The sequence below is a fragment of the Kogia breviceps genome, chromosome 19, assembly GCF_026419965.1.
Source record: "Kogia breviceps isolate mKogBre1 chromosome 19, mKogBre1 haplotype 1, whole genome shotgun sequence".
NCBI lineage: Eukaryota > Metazoa > Chordata > Mammalia > Artiodactyla > Physeteridae > Kogia > Kogia breviceps.
The window spans coordinates 55,965,640-55,981,620 of record NC_081328.1 but is presented as its reverse complement, the minus strand read 5'-3'; the positions used below and the strand labels follow the sequence as shown (position 1 = coordinate 55,981,620).

Genomic DNA, 15,981 nt, shown 5'->3' with positions numbered 1-15,981 from the left:
GGAACCATGAAACAGATGTATTCGTGCAACCGTGTGCACGCTGGGGGCTTTTCATGTCAGGAGCAAGTGGCCATTCATGCTCATGTGACAGGTGCCATGAAGCGGCACGGTCATAACAATTAACGTGATGGTACATGGAGAGGATGAGTCTAGTCAGGGAGAGACCGGAGCGGGTGGAAGTAGTCGGAAAAGCCTTTCCAGGAGAGGAAAAGCGAGCACCCGTGGATGCCCAAGGATGCAGAGGGCGAGAGCTGCTGGTCAGAGAGCATGGATTCTAGAGCCAGACCCTCTGGGTGCAAAGGCTGCCTGAGGTTTGCTAGCTGCCTGACTTAAGAAGGCAAGTTATAACCACCTTCCCATCCCCAGTTTCCTCCATAAAATGAAGTAAACACAGTGCTGAATTAGTTTTCCAACCTCGTGGCTTTAAACAATACCCACTGATTAGCTCCCCGAGCTATAGGTCAGAAAGCCAGCGCAGCGTGACTGAGTTCCCTGCACAGGCTTTACAAGGGTGAAGTGAAGTCATCAGCTAGGTAGAGTGCTTGTCTGGAGATTCTGGGGAAGGATCTGCTTCCGTGCTCACTGTTGCTTGGCAGCATTCATTTCTCGTGGCTGTAGGACTGAGGTCCCTGCTTCCTGGCTGGCTGTCGACTGGGGCCCATCTTAGACCCTGAGGGTCACTCATCTCTCCTGCCACATGGCCCCTCCATCTCCAAGTCAGCAATGGGACTTCCAACCCTTACCATACGTGGAGTCTCTGACCTCCTCTTCTTTGACCAGTCAGAGAAAGCTCTGCTTTTAAAGGGCTCATGTGATGAGGTCCGGCATACCTGGGTAATCTCCCCATCCCAAGGTCAACCGGTCTGGGACTCTCATTACATCTGTAAATTCCCTTTACTGCAGTACCTAGATTAGCACTGGACTGGATAATGAGGTGTGTGTACACCCAGGGCCTGGCCTCTAGGGGGCGCATCTTAGAATCTTGCACCTACTTCTCAGGAAATTGGGAGGCCCGAGTCAGCAAGTGTATGTCAAGTACCTGGCACCTACCAAGCCTGTCTCAGGTGGGAGGATCTGCATGCAAAGAACTACCAAGCGGAGTTCCCAGATGGATGAGAATTTGGCTGGGGTCAAAGGGGGCTGTCAGAGGTTGGGACCAACGGAACAGCTGATGAGCGTCTTCCAGTTCTTGGCCGACGGGCTTCATTCTGATGCAGCTGGAGACCGGAAGTGCCGTCCTCCTTGGATGAACTCTGGTACCCTCCCTGGTTTAGGTCTTTGCTGTGCTGACCGCCATGAGAACTGAGCTTTGAAATGAGGGAGCAGGAACCTGGAAACGGCCTCTGGATGAGCTCTCTCTGAAACCATCTGTTTGGAGCTTTTGGCTCTGAGAGGAGTGGAGAGGTTTCCTCCAGCTACAAATCCAGGGATTCAGAAGCCACTGAAATCATAGCGTTTCCCAACCGGCCAAGCAAGGCTCTAATTGGGAGAAAAGAGAAATGCCAAGTCCAGATTCCCACTCCTTATGCGCACCACATACAGGTGGGTGGCTGAGGTCCCTCTTCAAATCCCAGGAGGCTCATTTCCTTTCTCAGCCTGGCATCACTGGCGGAAGAATCGAACAAGGGGCCCAGGTCCTGTTGACTCTGGGTGAATGACAAATGGCCGGCATCCCTGAGTGAGACCCCAGGCTTTTATCTGCTCTGTGAGCTGAACTGCTTGTTCTCAATAACTCTGCACCCCAAACGATCTGGGGCCAGCATGAGATAAGCAGGAAAGAGATAAAAAGGAGGGGGCGAGAATAAAGAGATTTTATTTCCCATTCCCCGGATGCCACGGTGGAAAGAAGCTTTTTCTCCAGCAATTCCTAGACCAGACCACTCTCCCGTCCAGCTGAATTCCTGCCCGTCTCTTCTGGCCTCCACCGCCCCACCCCGGCCCCGCTCGCCGCTGCTGCTCTCCTACAACTGCTTCAGCTTCTGGATCTTCTCCGAGAAAAACCGGAGCCAATTTACTTCCCTCAAACAGCTGTCATTTTTGCAAAGCTGTCTCTTTGCTGTGATTTTCAAAGGGAGACTCAGGGCCAGGCCTTCTTCAGCTAAGACAAGCGGTGGAGGCGTGAAGGCAGAAGACAAGGGCATCCGATGGAGGGAAAGACAGGTACACACACGTGTTTGAGAAATGCTGACTTGGTAAGTGCAGGAAAATATAACCTCCTTGATACCTGAGAATGAGGTCAAGAAACAAAAGCAGAGAGTGGAGAAGGTGCATCTGTGCTGTAGCTGCCGGAGTTCTTACGCCAGGCAGGCATGGCCCTGTCTGACCTTGACTGTCAGACCAGAGGGTTACAGAGGAACCGACCAAAGATACGAGGGCAGACGGCCAAGCCAGGCTGACCGGCTTTGACATGTCAAAGGACAGATGCTGTCTGGCTCGGGCGGCTGCTGGGCAGGGAAGGAACCCAGAGCTCAGCCTCTAAGACAGCATGAACCCGGGCTCCAGGTAAGCGCCGCCCTCCACCACGGCTTTGAAAGGAAAAGGCTTCGTCTGGCTTGTTGGCTTAAGGTCCGAAATAGTGACGAACGACCCCACTTCCCGGGCTCCCCGTGTGCTCTCCTCTCCTCCAGCCAAGAGAGGTGCCAAACGTGCTGGACCGCTCGCTGCGATCAGCGGCCACCGGCCGGACAGAGACATTTGCCCCGGTTGCATTTTTCACTTGGATTTGCTGCCCCACTTACTTACACCGCCAGGGGAGAAAGAGAGGACGGGAGGGAAGCGCGCGCAGCTCGTGGAGGAGGTCTGCAGAAAGCTCCGCGACAGCGCGAGGATAGCACACCCCACGCATCGCGTCAACTCCATGTTGACATCCCGTGAACAAGTACCGATCGATCGAGAACCTGAAACAGTCCAAACAGCGGAAAAGCTCCATCTGGCACTGAACCCAAAAAGAGACGTGCTGCAGAGGAAAAGGCGGGTTGCGTCTTAACTCCTATCGGCGACGAGCTCAAATTATAGAAAGGTACGTTCTGGCCTCATACCAGTACTTATTAGTGTGGTGCTTCAAAATAAAAAAGTCATTCGCTCAGACTAATGGGCTCCTCTGGGCCACTGGGGAGGAAATGCTGGTTTGGCTAGTTTATTACCTGCGCCGCTCCCGGTGAGGCAGATTGGTTTACTGCTACAATTATTCTGGATAGCAGTTAATGGTGCTGAGTAATTACTGGTAGGGTGGCATCCACATATGTCTAGAAAGGCCTGGCTCTTCAGTACTGGCCGGGTTGTGGCTACGAACAAGAGGGGCTTGTCTGTGCAAGAGGGAAACAATTAGGCAAGGTCACTCCCTGTTTTTTTGTTTTTTTTTTTTTCCCTTTGCTGTTCGTTCTAATTGTCTGCACTGAAATCTGGAGCGTTGGTTGGCCCTGCACATTGTAGCAGGTACTTTTTATGTGTCCCCACATCGTCAGGGGGCTGTCTCACTTAAGGTAATTTGTGGCTATCTCTCACAATAGAACTTTGAGTGCAATTCCAATGCACCCTGGCTAATGGTTCCATTTTTAGCCCTGATATATACACGTATTAAAATCCTTGCCTTGACATTTACAATGCAGTTTGGGTGAAGGTTCTCTGCCTCTGGGGTCCGGTTTCAACACTTTTAAGTGCAGCTCCCCTCCTGCTACGGCCCACAAACCTCACTTGAGATCTCAAGTATTAAAAGGTAGTGATAAGTAGGCATCACAACTGTCACGTTCAACCAACCACACGAAAGTACTCTGTTAGCGCGGAATACAGCAAGGTCACCAGTCCCCATCAAACCTCTGTTAAATGCCCAAGTTCACTCCTGGTCAGTAAATGTGTTTTTCTGACATATAATGGCACAGAAATCAAGCTCAAAATTGTTTGTAGGACAGATTGGTGAGAAAGACTTTTGCTTTTCAGCCAAAATATTCCCTTCGACTCTCCTTAAGGACAAAAGTAATGTAGGGAAGTTCAAGGCCACAGAAATGTAAGTGAACATTGATCGACATTGACAAAAGCAAGCAAGTTCTCCCACGGTTCCCTCCTCAAAGCCTCAATGGACGTGGAGAGAATTTTCCAAGGGCAAAACTTCCTAGCTCACTGATCTGCACGTTATTGATGAAATAAAGGTAATATCGAAAATGACAGTGTCTGAGAAGCAAACTCAAACTGCCTTTGTATTGCGTCCAGTTAGCCAGAGAATCGAGAACCACTTTTTAATACAAAATCATCAGCCAGTTGCAACTGAAACACACCACAGTGACTTCAGGCAGTAACTCTCAATTTTTTTTCTTTTTGCTTTCTGAAGGCCCCCTCCAGCCCTGGTCAGTCTCAGCACTACAGAATAACGAGCAAACAGTTAAACTGGGCTAGCGCTGAGCTTCCATAGACATTTATGTCTACCCACCCTCCAGAGGGACTGTAAAGCCAGCAAAGACATGTCATCTGGAAATCTCTTGCATTAAGAAAAGTGACGGGTGTGGTCCGACAGTGGACTGAGTGATCTGTAGACCAGTGTGTACTTCAGAACAGAGTCCTAACTCCTATGAAGGCCTTCTGTCATCAGCTGGGGATCTCAGAACTGACCATTGCGGCTTCTCCAAAGGACCCTCCCACCCTGTCCTTTCACACACACGCAAAATCCTTCTTAATAGCAGCCTGAATATGTTTGGCATTTTTCCCCCTCTATATTTTGCCTTGGATTAAAAGAAACTTCTCAGGCAGCTTTTTATCTCCCCCGTGCCCAAATCCCCACGATAGTAAAACAGCCCGCAGGTTGAAACACTCCCGGGACAAGCCACGTTGTAAATAGCACAGCGTGGCGACCATGTCAGGAAACTGACCACCGACTCTCTGCCCGGCTGACCTCTCGTGATCTCTGACCCCGGGCCGAGGAATAAGCAGAGGGGAAGAGCCGGGCGGCGGGTGTAGCCTCGGTTCGTGGAAGGCGCCCAGGTCTAGAGGGAGGTGCCGGATTCGAAGCAGCTCTCTCTCGAGTTGCTCCGCTGGGGAACGTCACTCCGGAAAACCGAGTCCGGCAGCGGCTTTCCACATCAGGACCAGGAGAAAGCGGGGCGAGATGGCCCGGGGGACAGAAGGGGCTCGCGGGGAGCGGGGCTGTGGGAGCACCTCCCGCTGGCGCTGCTGCCAGACACTCTTCCTCGCGCGGAGACGGGGCGCCGGCGCGCGGGGTCTCACCTGTTCCAGCGGGCCACCTTCCTCCGGTAATAGCGCAGCGCCTCGGGGCCGGCCAGGAGCGAGTCCTCGGGCCCCCGCGGCGGCCGCTCCTCCGGCTCGTTGTACAGCGGGTGCGCGAAGAGGGCCCGCAGCTTGGAGCCCGGGCCGCCGCCGTCCGGCGCGGCCGGGGGAACGTGGCGCGCGGCCGGCCGCGGGGCCGAGGGGGCGGCGCGGCGGGCGCACGGGCAGCCGGGCGGGCGCTCCCGGGGCCGCAGCCGGCGCCGTACCCGGGGCCCGAGGTGGAAGTAGAGGTCGGCGGCCAGCAGCGCGCCCAGCAGCAGCAGGGTCCGCAGGCGGTCCCGGCGCAGCCCCGGCATGGCCCCGCCGCGGGGCGGTGGGGGGCGCGGCCCGCCGGCGGCGTGAAGGGCGCGGAGCGGTCCCCGGGGGTCCGCGGCAGGTGGAGGCTCGGGGCGCGGGGGCGCTCGCCTCGCGGAGGAGGGGAGGGCGGCTGCGGAGCCCGGGGCGTCTCTCCGCAGGATGCGGTCGCTCGGGCTCCTCCCGTGCCCCCGGCTCCGCGGGCCGAGCTGGTGTGCGCGCCCGGCCCCCGGAGGAGGGCGACGCCGGCTCTCGCCCCCGCCCACTCCCGCTGGCACCTGCCTCCGGCGCCGCCCGCCCGCAGCCCCGAGCCCTCTTCCGGCCCTGCCGGTCCACCTGGTCACCCGGCCCGCCGCGCGCGCGCCTTCCGCCCGGGGCTCAGGCCGGGCGCTGGGTGCGGGGCAGGGGGCTCCCGCGGCGTGCGCGCGAGGCCTTCGGTTTTCAAGTTGATTTCCTCGAAACAAGACGCAGCTGCCGGAAAGCCTTTCTCCTGTAAGATTTGCCAGGTGAGTGTGCGCGCGCGCGTGCGTGGGTGGTCTCTTCTCCCTTTGCACCTGCCCGCGGGGCACCCGCTTGATCCATAAGGACTACGTGTCGTGTGCACGTGCTTGGCACGTACTAGGCGCTCGGGAAACAGCCGCTTAGGCAAGGAAAAAGTCTGACCTTTAAAAAGAAGGCACCGGTTCCACCTAGCATCTTGGCGACTTCCTGTTTGGAGGGAGTTTGGTGCCAACCGCGCCTGCACTCTACCGAGAGGAAATCTGTCTCGCAGCGAAGGAGGGGGGCGTCCACCCCCGCCCCCATGACCCCACTCCGAACTTTTGCGGTGAGCTGGGTGTGAAGGCGGGTCCGCCCACATGAATCAGACTCTCTCCCGATATCCTGTGAGGTCACTTCTACTTCCCCACTCCATTTTCCCGTTGAGGAAGAGGCAGAGGCAGTTGCCCGGGCCTGAACTCGGGCTCCTCTGTTTAATGAGCTGGTGGGATGGCGAAGTGCTCACAGAACCCCCCCCCCCCTCCGCCCCCCGCGCCTGCTGGATGTGGAGCCAAAGGCATCTTCGCCTGAGCTGCCCGCCCAGGCAGCAGCGGTTCCCTCCCGCGTCTGGGGGCCCCGGACTTTAACCCCGTCCTTCCCTGCTGGAGTCAGGAACCCTGGGACACACTTGGACTTGTGGGTTCAGACCAGAGTTCTTGCTCCTGTGGTTCGGCGGGAGATCCCTGCGGCCTTTTCCGTCCCCCTCATTTGTAAGGGAACATGGTAATAGAAGCTACCCCACAGGGTGACTGTGCGGCTTGAGCCACTGAAAGCCTGTAACGTGCTTTGAACAGCACGTGCTAAGTGTGAAAGATGTGTTTGCAGAAATAGGATTGCTGCTTGGCTCCTGTCGTACACCGGGACAGGTTCGAGATGGCGAGCGTGACAGAAACAGAAAAGTACTGAAAAGGAAGATGCCAAAAAGGGACCATCGTCGGAACACGACGTGGTGGCCTAAAATGCCTAGTCCAAGGGAGCAGTGCCGAGGTGATACTAGTACCAGCTGCTCCACTCAGCTGGGTATGCCGGCAGGATTTTTAGGGGGTTTTTCTGAACCACCTTCTTTTTCTCTGCAGTTAATTTCGAACTGGTCTCCAGTTTCCAAGAAACTTTGCAGCTTCGGATGTGTCTAATTAGGCATCCATGCCAGAGGGTGAAGAAGTCAGGCGTGGGTGGGTGTGGCATCCGTAATAACTAGGCTGTGTTTCTGGGCTGGCAGAGGACGTGGGCATGAAGCCATCACGCGTCTTATGACTTCATTTCTTGCGCACCCGTGGGGGCCTGCTCGCTCAGTAGTCTTTTGTATGAGCTCAATTCAGGCAACAGTATTCCTGACGCAGGTAGGGGCTGTCTCGACGGGTTTTCCCTGCCCTACAAAGGAAAACCGTGTGTGGAAGTCAGATATGAAGTGTGAATAAGGTTGGGGTGCGAGAGTGGAAACCCTACAGGCCGAGGTCCCTGTCCTCAGGGTTTGTCTAAATCTCTCCTTCTCTCTCCCAGAAATGAGCCTTTCCCTTTGGCTCTGGCTCTGACCCTCCACGTTTTGGGCCCTGCCTTCCTCACCAGCCTCATCTGTGTCCCTCATGTTGAGTTTAGTGGTTTGTTTGCTTTATGGTTTGAATTTTGTACCCTCCCCCCAATTTATATGTTTAAACCCTAACTCTCAATACCTCAGGAGGTGGCCTTATTTGGAAGTAGAGCCGTTGCAGATGCTATTAGTTAAGACGAGGTCATACTGGAGTAGAGGCTATGACTGGTGTCCTTATAAAAATGGGGGCTTTGGACCCAGAGGCGTGTGCACATAAGGAGAATTCCGCGTGAGGATGAAGTCAGAGATCAGGGTGCTGCTTCCACAAGCCAGGGAAGGCCAAGGATGGCTAGCAAACCACCAGCAGTTAGGTAAGGGGCATGGGACAGATCTGCCTTCATGGCCCTCAGGGGAGACCAACCCTGCCAATTCCTTGATCTTCGACTCTGGCCTCCAGAACTCTGAGACAGTATCCTTCTGTTGTCTCAGCCATGCAGCTTGGGGCCCTTAGTTACAGCAGCCCTTGCAATCGAATCCAGTGCACGTCCGCATTCCTCGCTGAAGCATGACCTCCTAAAGTGTAGAAGGAGATGGTTACCTAAGGACTGGAGGCTCTGAGGACAGGGTTTATCACTTGGGAAACGCTTAAGAAGTTTTTTCAGAAGGAATAAAGGGAAATCATTGGAGGCACGGATCTCAGGCTATACCCCTGCAGCTGTAGCCTCTCACACAGAGCCGGGTATCCTGGAGGGGCTGAACTATTGGTTACAATAACATAACAACTTGGGGACCCTGTAGGAGATGAAGAAGAAATACAAGACGTGGTTCCTCCCTTCAAGCATCTCTTATGGTTATTAGAGAAACCAGATCTGTCTGTATCCAGGGGACAATTAAGACAGAGGCCCCTGAGCAGATGAGGGCATCTGAGCTGCCGCGGGTGTCAGGAGGAGCGAACGCAAGGGCACTTGTGTTTCCTTTCCGTCTAGCTAAATGTCAAGCCCTCTGTTTCCGGGAATTAAATCATGAAAACAACAGTCAGCGTTTAAACACAAGAGCTCTTCAATCTGTGAAGGCTGCACTCATTTCTGTTGTGCACATGTTCGTATGTTACTTAAAACACGACTAGTTGTTTCTTGTTTGTGTTGTTGGTTTTCTACACCAGGCGCGAACTCCACGAGTACGGGGCCGACATGTTCCCCCTCCTTTTCCTGCTTTCATAGGAACTCTCACGTCCAAGGCATGGGGCTGAAATGAACAAACACCTGTGGAATAAATGATGCTCGTATATGTGGGTCTGTGTGTGCTCAAGTATCCGGGAGGTGGTTTGAAAAAGAGTATTAAAAAAATCTGGACTTTTGGGACTTCCCTGGCGGCCCAGTGGGTAAGACTCCACGCTTCCACTGCAGGGGGCCCGGGTTGGATCCCTGGTCGGGGAACTAAGATCCCATATGCCGTGCGGCGCGTCCAAACTAAAAATAAGAATAAAATTTTAAAAATCGGGACTTCTAAGATCTGACCCCAGAATATGTTAAATATTATATTTAGTTAGAATATCTAAACCTTAGGAATCTTGATGGACCTATTGAAAGAGCTATAGGTAAGAGTCATATAATGAAATAACTATGCTAACTGCAGACATCTGTGTCCCTAAGAGATTTTGTTACTGTATAGATGTGTATGAGGACAATGTTACCTTTACCTGCCGTCTCAGCAACCAGTGAGAGAGGATCTGTCAATGGCAGATCCAGAACGGAGCAGGATTCAGAAAACTGATACTGATTTGGTGTTGGACTCACTCTTCTCTTATTCTGAGCTAGAAAGTCCAGAGTTTTCTATTCATGACCAAAACATAACGCCTCAACACAGGCCAGAGATTTCTCAAAGTGCAGCCTGTGGATCTGAATTACCTGGGCTGTTTGTAAAAACGTAAATTCCAGGGTCACTCCCGAGATCTAGTGAATCGGGGTCTTCGGAAGTGGGACCAGGAATGTGCAGTTTCAATAAGCTGATTCTTACCAGCTCATACGGTTCTGCACACACTGAGGTCCAATTCTGATACACGCTGAAGTTTGGGAATCCTTGGTTGAGAGGACAGTGCTGATGAGAACAGAGTTATAGATCTGATTCCTAATGGTCCGTCTGGGCTGCATCTCCCAGGGCGGGCGTCCTGACTTGTGTCGTAAAGTTGAGAGAGGGAGAGTAGGGGTATAAGTTAGTTTGGTCCAGCACAATCCGTCACCACTACTAGGGAACACAAACAAACAAATAAACAAGCAACCCAGTGCCTGCTCTTTACAAGTGTGATCTTGCTATAAAAAGTCACGGCTTTGCTGAATGACCTTCCCTGGGCCTCGGTTTCCCCATCTGAAACACAAAGCACAGGTGTGCGTCATCTCTGAGGTCCTTCTCAGTTCTAAAAAATGATAATTGTACAGTTTTTTCTTGTACTTAGCGCATGCAATAACCCAGCTCTTTTTGCACAACTTTATTTCCAGTGTAAAGTAAATAATTGAGGCAACGTAAGAGCGCTGAGCTGGGAGTCAGGAAGCAGGAACCTCGATCCTGGCTCAGGCAATAACCAGCTGGGTGACACGAGGGCAAATTATCTAATGCCCCTGGGCTTCATTTCCCTCATATGTAAAATGAGTGCTTTAAGTTAGACAATTTTAAAATCCCCTCTTAGAATTATTATCCTTCATGGATGGTGATGAAATACGAATTAAAAAAACGAAGAGAATTCATTGCCAGCAGGCTTGCTCTAATAGAAATATGCCAAACCAGTTTTTCAGATGGAAGACAAATTCTACCAAAGGGAAACCTGGAACGTTAGGAGTGAAGGAAGAGCAACAGAAATGCTAAATATCTGGGAAAATATAATAGATTCTTTTTCTCCTCATAAATTAAAAAAAATATGTATGATAGTTGAAAGCATGTCTGATGGAGTTACAACATCTACAGACTTAACGACCACTACACATAAAAGGAGGGTAAAGTAACCTATAAAGCCGGTAAGGGTTCTATACTCCCCTTGAAGTGGTAATATTAATGCTAAGTAGGCTGAGAAATGTTACATTCATAGATTGTAATCCCTAAAGTGACCACTAAGAAAACCTCGGTTCACCAAGAAGGCATAATAATCCTTAATGTGCATATTTTAACAAGATGTATGTTAACATGTATGTCTTTAACAACATGAAGTAAAACGAATAAAGCCAGAGGAAGAAATGGACAAATCCAACAATTACAGCTAGAAACCCATTTTTGTCTTCTCTGCGAGACAAGGACGTAGTAGAACTGAACAGTGCTTCAGCCAACTGGATCTAATCGACATGTACAGTATCCGCCACGCTCAACAGCAACGTAATACAGGTCATTTTTAAGTGTACACGACACACGCCAAGATAGACTATATCCCGGGTTATAAAACAAACCTTAAAAAATTTAAAAGAATCAAAATCATACAAATTATGTTCTCTGGTCATAATAGAATTACACTAGAAATCAATTACAGAAAGATGCCTGTAAATTTCCAAGAATTTGGAAAGATAAACACAACCTTACCATTAGACCCAGTAATCCCACAGCTGGGTATTTACCCAGACGAATCGAAGACTTCTGTGTGCACAAAAACCTGTCTGAAGGCTTAGAGCAGCTTTATTAATAATTGCCAAAGTTCGGAAGTCATGCAAATGTCCTTCGATGGGCAAAATAGATAAAGTGTTGTACATTCATACAATGGAATACTACTTAGCGATAATAAGGAACAAAGTCTTGATGTGCGCTACAGCATGGGTGCATCTCAAAGGCCTGGTGCTGAAAGGAAGCAGCCACATTAGTATGATATCCTGGAACTGGAAAAACTGTGGTGACAGAGGATGGACCAGCGGTTACCAGGCATCGGGGCAGTGACAAAGGTGTGATTACAAAGGAGGAGCCTCTTCGAGTTGTTTGGGGTGATGGACCTGCTCTGAATCTCCGTTGTGGGGGTGGCCACACCAGTGTGTACCTGCCTGAAAACTCTCAGAGCTGTACCTTTCCTGAAAAGGTGAATTTTATTGGGCATAGTATTCCCTTATCTATACATTAAACACAAAAGAAAATAAAAAACAGAAGATGCATACATCTATCCAAAAGAACTTTCCCTGCAGCCTGCCTTATAAGAGCAAAGAAGTGCAAAAAATCTAAGTGTCTATCCACAGGAGAAGAAGTCAATAAATTGTGCTGTGGCCGTACAATGGGAAACAGCAGTTAAAATGAAGGAACTGTATTTTCTGAACATAGATACATCTTCAGGTAGAGAAAGGGCGGGAATAATTATATACGATATACAGGTGTGTGTGTGTGTGTGTGTGTATAGTAGTAGGATGCTATTTAATAAACTTCAAAACTGGCAAAGCAATTCTCAAAATTATTTATGGATAAATATAGATTTAGTGGAATTATGAAAACCTTTATGAGAAGGATGATTACCAGATTCAGCATAGTGGTTATATATGGGATTGAAGTGAGAAGAGTGGGATTGTGGGAGAGTGTACATGGGTCTTCAATAGTGTTGGTTATGATTTATTTCTTAGAAAAAGAGATCTGAGGTATATATCACAAAATGTTTAAATTTGACAAAGTTGGGGGGTGAGTATATGGATGTTAGTCATATTATTCTCTACGCTTGTCTGTACACTACAATATTTCCTTAAAAACTTGATTTTCCTTGTGTCTCATATCCTGGGGTATTCAGTCTTCTTAAAGAGACAGTTGAGCTAAAGAGTTGGGCTTTGATATTCAGATTAAGCAGGTTAATAAAAATCCACAGTCAAGAAACTTGAACCGTTTGTTTAAAAAGGAGATACATGATAGAGGGCAAAGAATATGTGTGAGAACCATCTTGACTTAAATCAGCTGCATAATATTAAATTCTATTTTGAATTGGAAGACATCCATAAACTTAAGTGTAGCTGCTTCCAAATCATGTAATTCTTCTAAGTGGCACACGTGTGCGTGTTATGTGAGTTTTATAATTCCACCAAACAACAAAAGATGTGTTTTCTCTGGTTCACTTTTTGCTACTTTGATAGCATAGCTATTTTCAGAAGGTGGGGAGTTGGGATTCTGGGGGTCTTTAGAAAGCCAGGTCTTCAAGCATTTTTCACTGTTCCTAACCCATTATGCGAATTCACAGCTAGTGGGTGAGACAAACATTAGACAAATGTAACACAAACAAATATCTTGTTCCAGCTCAAAGTTCAGCCACAGAACATCAACACAGCTGAAATAAATAGAAATGCGTCCAAAAAGCTTTGAAAATTAACCTGCCTTCAGTCAATGTCTTTTGAGGGGGTAGAGAAGTGAAAATTACCTTACTGGGGTTTTTGATGATTAGTGTACCTTTCTAAACATCTGGGTAATTAAAGAAACTTTCCTCCCTGAAAGGAGGATTTCAAATATTTGTAACACAGTATTATCATATCTTAGCCCCATCAGACAGAGAATTATACAATTCTCCGTTGTGATAAGTACAATTCCATCATCTTAACTCTTCATGGTTTTTGGTTTTTAAACATTTTTAAAAATTAATTAATTATTTTTTTGACCACGCCCCATGGCATGTGGGAGGGTGGGATCTTAACCACTGGGCCACCAGGGAAGTCCCAGTTTTTTTGTTTTTAACTGGGAAGCAAGGATGAAAGATGTGAAAGATGACTAACCATTTTGGAAGGAGGTTGGTGACTGTAGCCCATCCCTGTGCTGAACTAATCATGTCCTCTTCTCTCTGGGTGAGACTGAGCCCCACGTTTCAAACTCTCCAACTGTGTTCACCCCATGGTTGGGAAAAGGCACTTGGACCCTATATTGGTCTCTGTATTCTCCTTTTGTTCTCCCCAAGAGGTATGGTGACCATAGCTCATGAACTAGACGTCTGAACTTAGGGTCCAGCCCATGGTTTCACACGTGCTCTAACGACGTCCCGTCCCCCAAAATACAGGAAGTAGAGCTGCTGTGACCAAGCACTTATGCTGGGCCCTCATTTCCTTTCGGTGTTCGAGATGCAGCCTTAGAGAGATGAGGGCTGGAGCGTGAGGTCCCAGGTCTAGATAAGGCACTTTGCTCAGCTCTGCTAACGAAGGTACCCACTCTGACCAGTACCAGCTAGAGAGAGGCGGCACTGCACGCTGTTGCCATGGTGGATATATGCTTAATTATAGCAGTAATCCATGAACGTCTTCTCTGTGGATAGTATTCGGACAACATATAAGAGTTTAGAGTAATAAGTGGACGGTCCCCTTCCACCTCCCTCTCCTTAACCTCAGTCCCTTCCCAGGGGACAATATTATTGGTTGGATATAACTCCTTCCAATACAGCGTATACTCACACAGTCTTTCCTCCACCTTCCTAGTAATCAAGGAGATGCAAATGAAAGGACCCTAGGGCCCTGCTCAGGTCACAGGCACTCCTTGGCCCGTGGCAGCATCGCTCGAGCCTCTGCGTCTGTCTTCACGTACTTTCTCCTCTCCTCACGAGAACGCAAGCCATTGGATTCAGCACCTGTCGGATAATCCAGGGCGCTCTCATTTTGAGATCCTTAACGTAATTACATTTGCAGAGAACCTTTTTCCAAATCAGGTCACATTTCCAGGTCTAGTTGACATATCTTTTGGGGGAAGTGGACAAGCACATTTGACCCACTACATGTAACGAGCAAATACGTAGCAACACGTTGCAGTGGCTTCCTTGGGTGGTAGGATTTATGGATAATCCGAATTTTCCTTTGTCTTTTTTTTGCTTACCAGTATTTTTATGATTTCTATGCAAAGATCTTTGTATTACTTTTGAAATAAAAAGTAAAAGACTAGTTGGCATGTGGCAAATGAGGAACTAGGTTGAGAAATGCCGATCTCTTGAAGACATGCTTGAACCTCACAGTTCACAAAACCCCGAACAACTGTACCCACTTCGAGAAGGAAACGGGGGGAGGAAATAAGGCAGCCCAGGAGGAGGGGCAAGCCCATCACACAGAGACCTGTGTTCGTTTATGCTGTAGGGCAAAGCTAGAGAGCTCCCAGCTCGGCGCTGGACACGGCAGTCGGTAACCAGTCATACACGCTAAGCCTCCCGGGCACCTGCGTTGAGCAGACGTGTGGTCTGTGCAGCCCTCACCGCCTATAGCAGCAGATCACGTCTGGAATCTCCCTGCATCTCTTTCTTTCAGTGTAGACCTCCTCCTCCTCCTCCTTTTCCATCTCATTCTCGGGCTATGATTCATTGATTAATTCCTAGGAAGATGTTGCACCATTAAAATAGGAAGGTCTGTGACGTCAAAAGATCCGGGGATAAAAGGCATTTTAAAAGGCTGACATCTTCTTTTATTTAGAGAGGCAGTCTTTCCAAAAGGAAAGAAAGGAAAACACGGCAGTTAGGGCATAGTTATCTTTTAATTTTTTTTTTAAAGCTATAGTTTTATTTCCAGTCTCTTGTGGAGGTTAATCTTTTTTTGTTTTAAAGCTTGAAGTTTAAAGCTAGCCTAAAACATGGACGAATATAGAGTGCTATACTCAAGATTCTAAATGTCTTCTTGGTTAGAGATTTCAAAAACTTAGGTTCATTAAAAAATAATAATCACATATTAATCAAAAGAAAAGAAGAGTATTCATTATGATCTTCAAAAATCATTGCTGATTTCAGATTGACACATTAACAATGAGGTTAACATGTTAAGACGTCAGTTAAAATGTTGTGAATGGAAAAAGATGAATGACTAAATACCTGAAATATGAGAAAATGTCATGCTTTTTTAATTAGGACAATTTTTGTTGTTGTTGGTAAGAGCCAGATAGTAATTATTTCAGGCTTTGTAGGCTAGATGGTCCTTGTCGCTATGATTCAACTCTGTCATTGTAGTAGGAAAGCAGCCAGAGACAATACGTAAACAGACAGCATCTCTGTGTTCCAGTAAAACTTTATTTACAAAAACAAGTGGTGGGCCAGATGAGGTCCATGGGCGGTAGTTTGCTGACCCCTGAAAGAAAAAATCAGAACGTTGCAATAGGATACCAGTAATACAGTACTGACTCTCCAGAATCTGGGAAAGCAGATTTTTATCTGCTATGTTGTTTTTCTTTTTCTTTTTTTTTCTTTTTTATTTATTTTTGGCTGCGTTAGGTCTTCGTTGCTGAGTGTGGGCTTTCTCTAATTGTGGTGAGCGGGGGCTACTCTTCACTGCGGTGCGCGGGCTTCTCATTGCGGTGGCTTCTCTTGTTGCAGAACACAGGCTCTAGGCGCGCGGGCTTCAGTAGTTGCAGCACGTGGACTCAGTAGTTGTGGCTCATGGGCTGTAGAGCGCAGGCTCAGTAGT

General features: G+C 48.8%; 1 protein-coding gene and 1 long non-coding RNA gene across 6 annotated transcripts in view; one reads left to right on the top strand and one right to left on the bottom strand.

Moving 5' to 3' along the window:
• The window catches only part of FAM20A (FAM20A golgi associated secretory pathway pseudokinase), a 39,163-nt gene extending 33,593 nt beyond the window's left edge, over window positions 1-5,570 (bottom strand). For all 3 annotated transcript variants that reach the window (XM_059048545.2, XM_067021169.1, XM_067021170.1), the window contains exon 1: window positions 5,215-5,570. In XM_059048545.2, the coding sequence (XP_058904528.1) occupies window positions 5,215-5,570 (356 nt within the window). The remainder of the gene's footprint in view (window positions 1-5,214) is intronic.
• Window positions 2,137-15,981, top strand: part of LOC136793201 (uncharacterized) — a 175,333-nt gene continuing 161,488 nt past the window's right edge. The window contains exon 1 of one of the 3 annotated variants that reach the window (XR_010838177.1): window positions 2,137-3,019. This is a non-coding gene — a long non-coding RNA (uncharacterized lncRNA). Of the gene's footprint in view, window positions 3,020-5,612; window positions 6,075-15,981 lie in introns of those variants that run through there. The other 2 variants (XR_010838176.1, XR_010838175.1) reach the window with 2 other exon arrangements.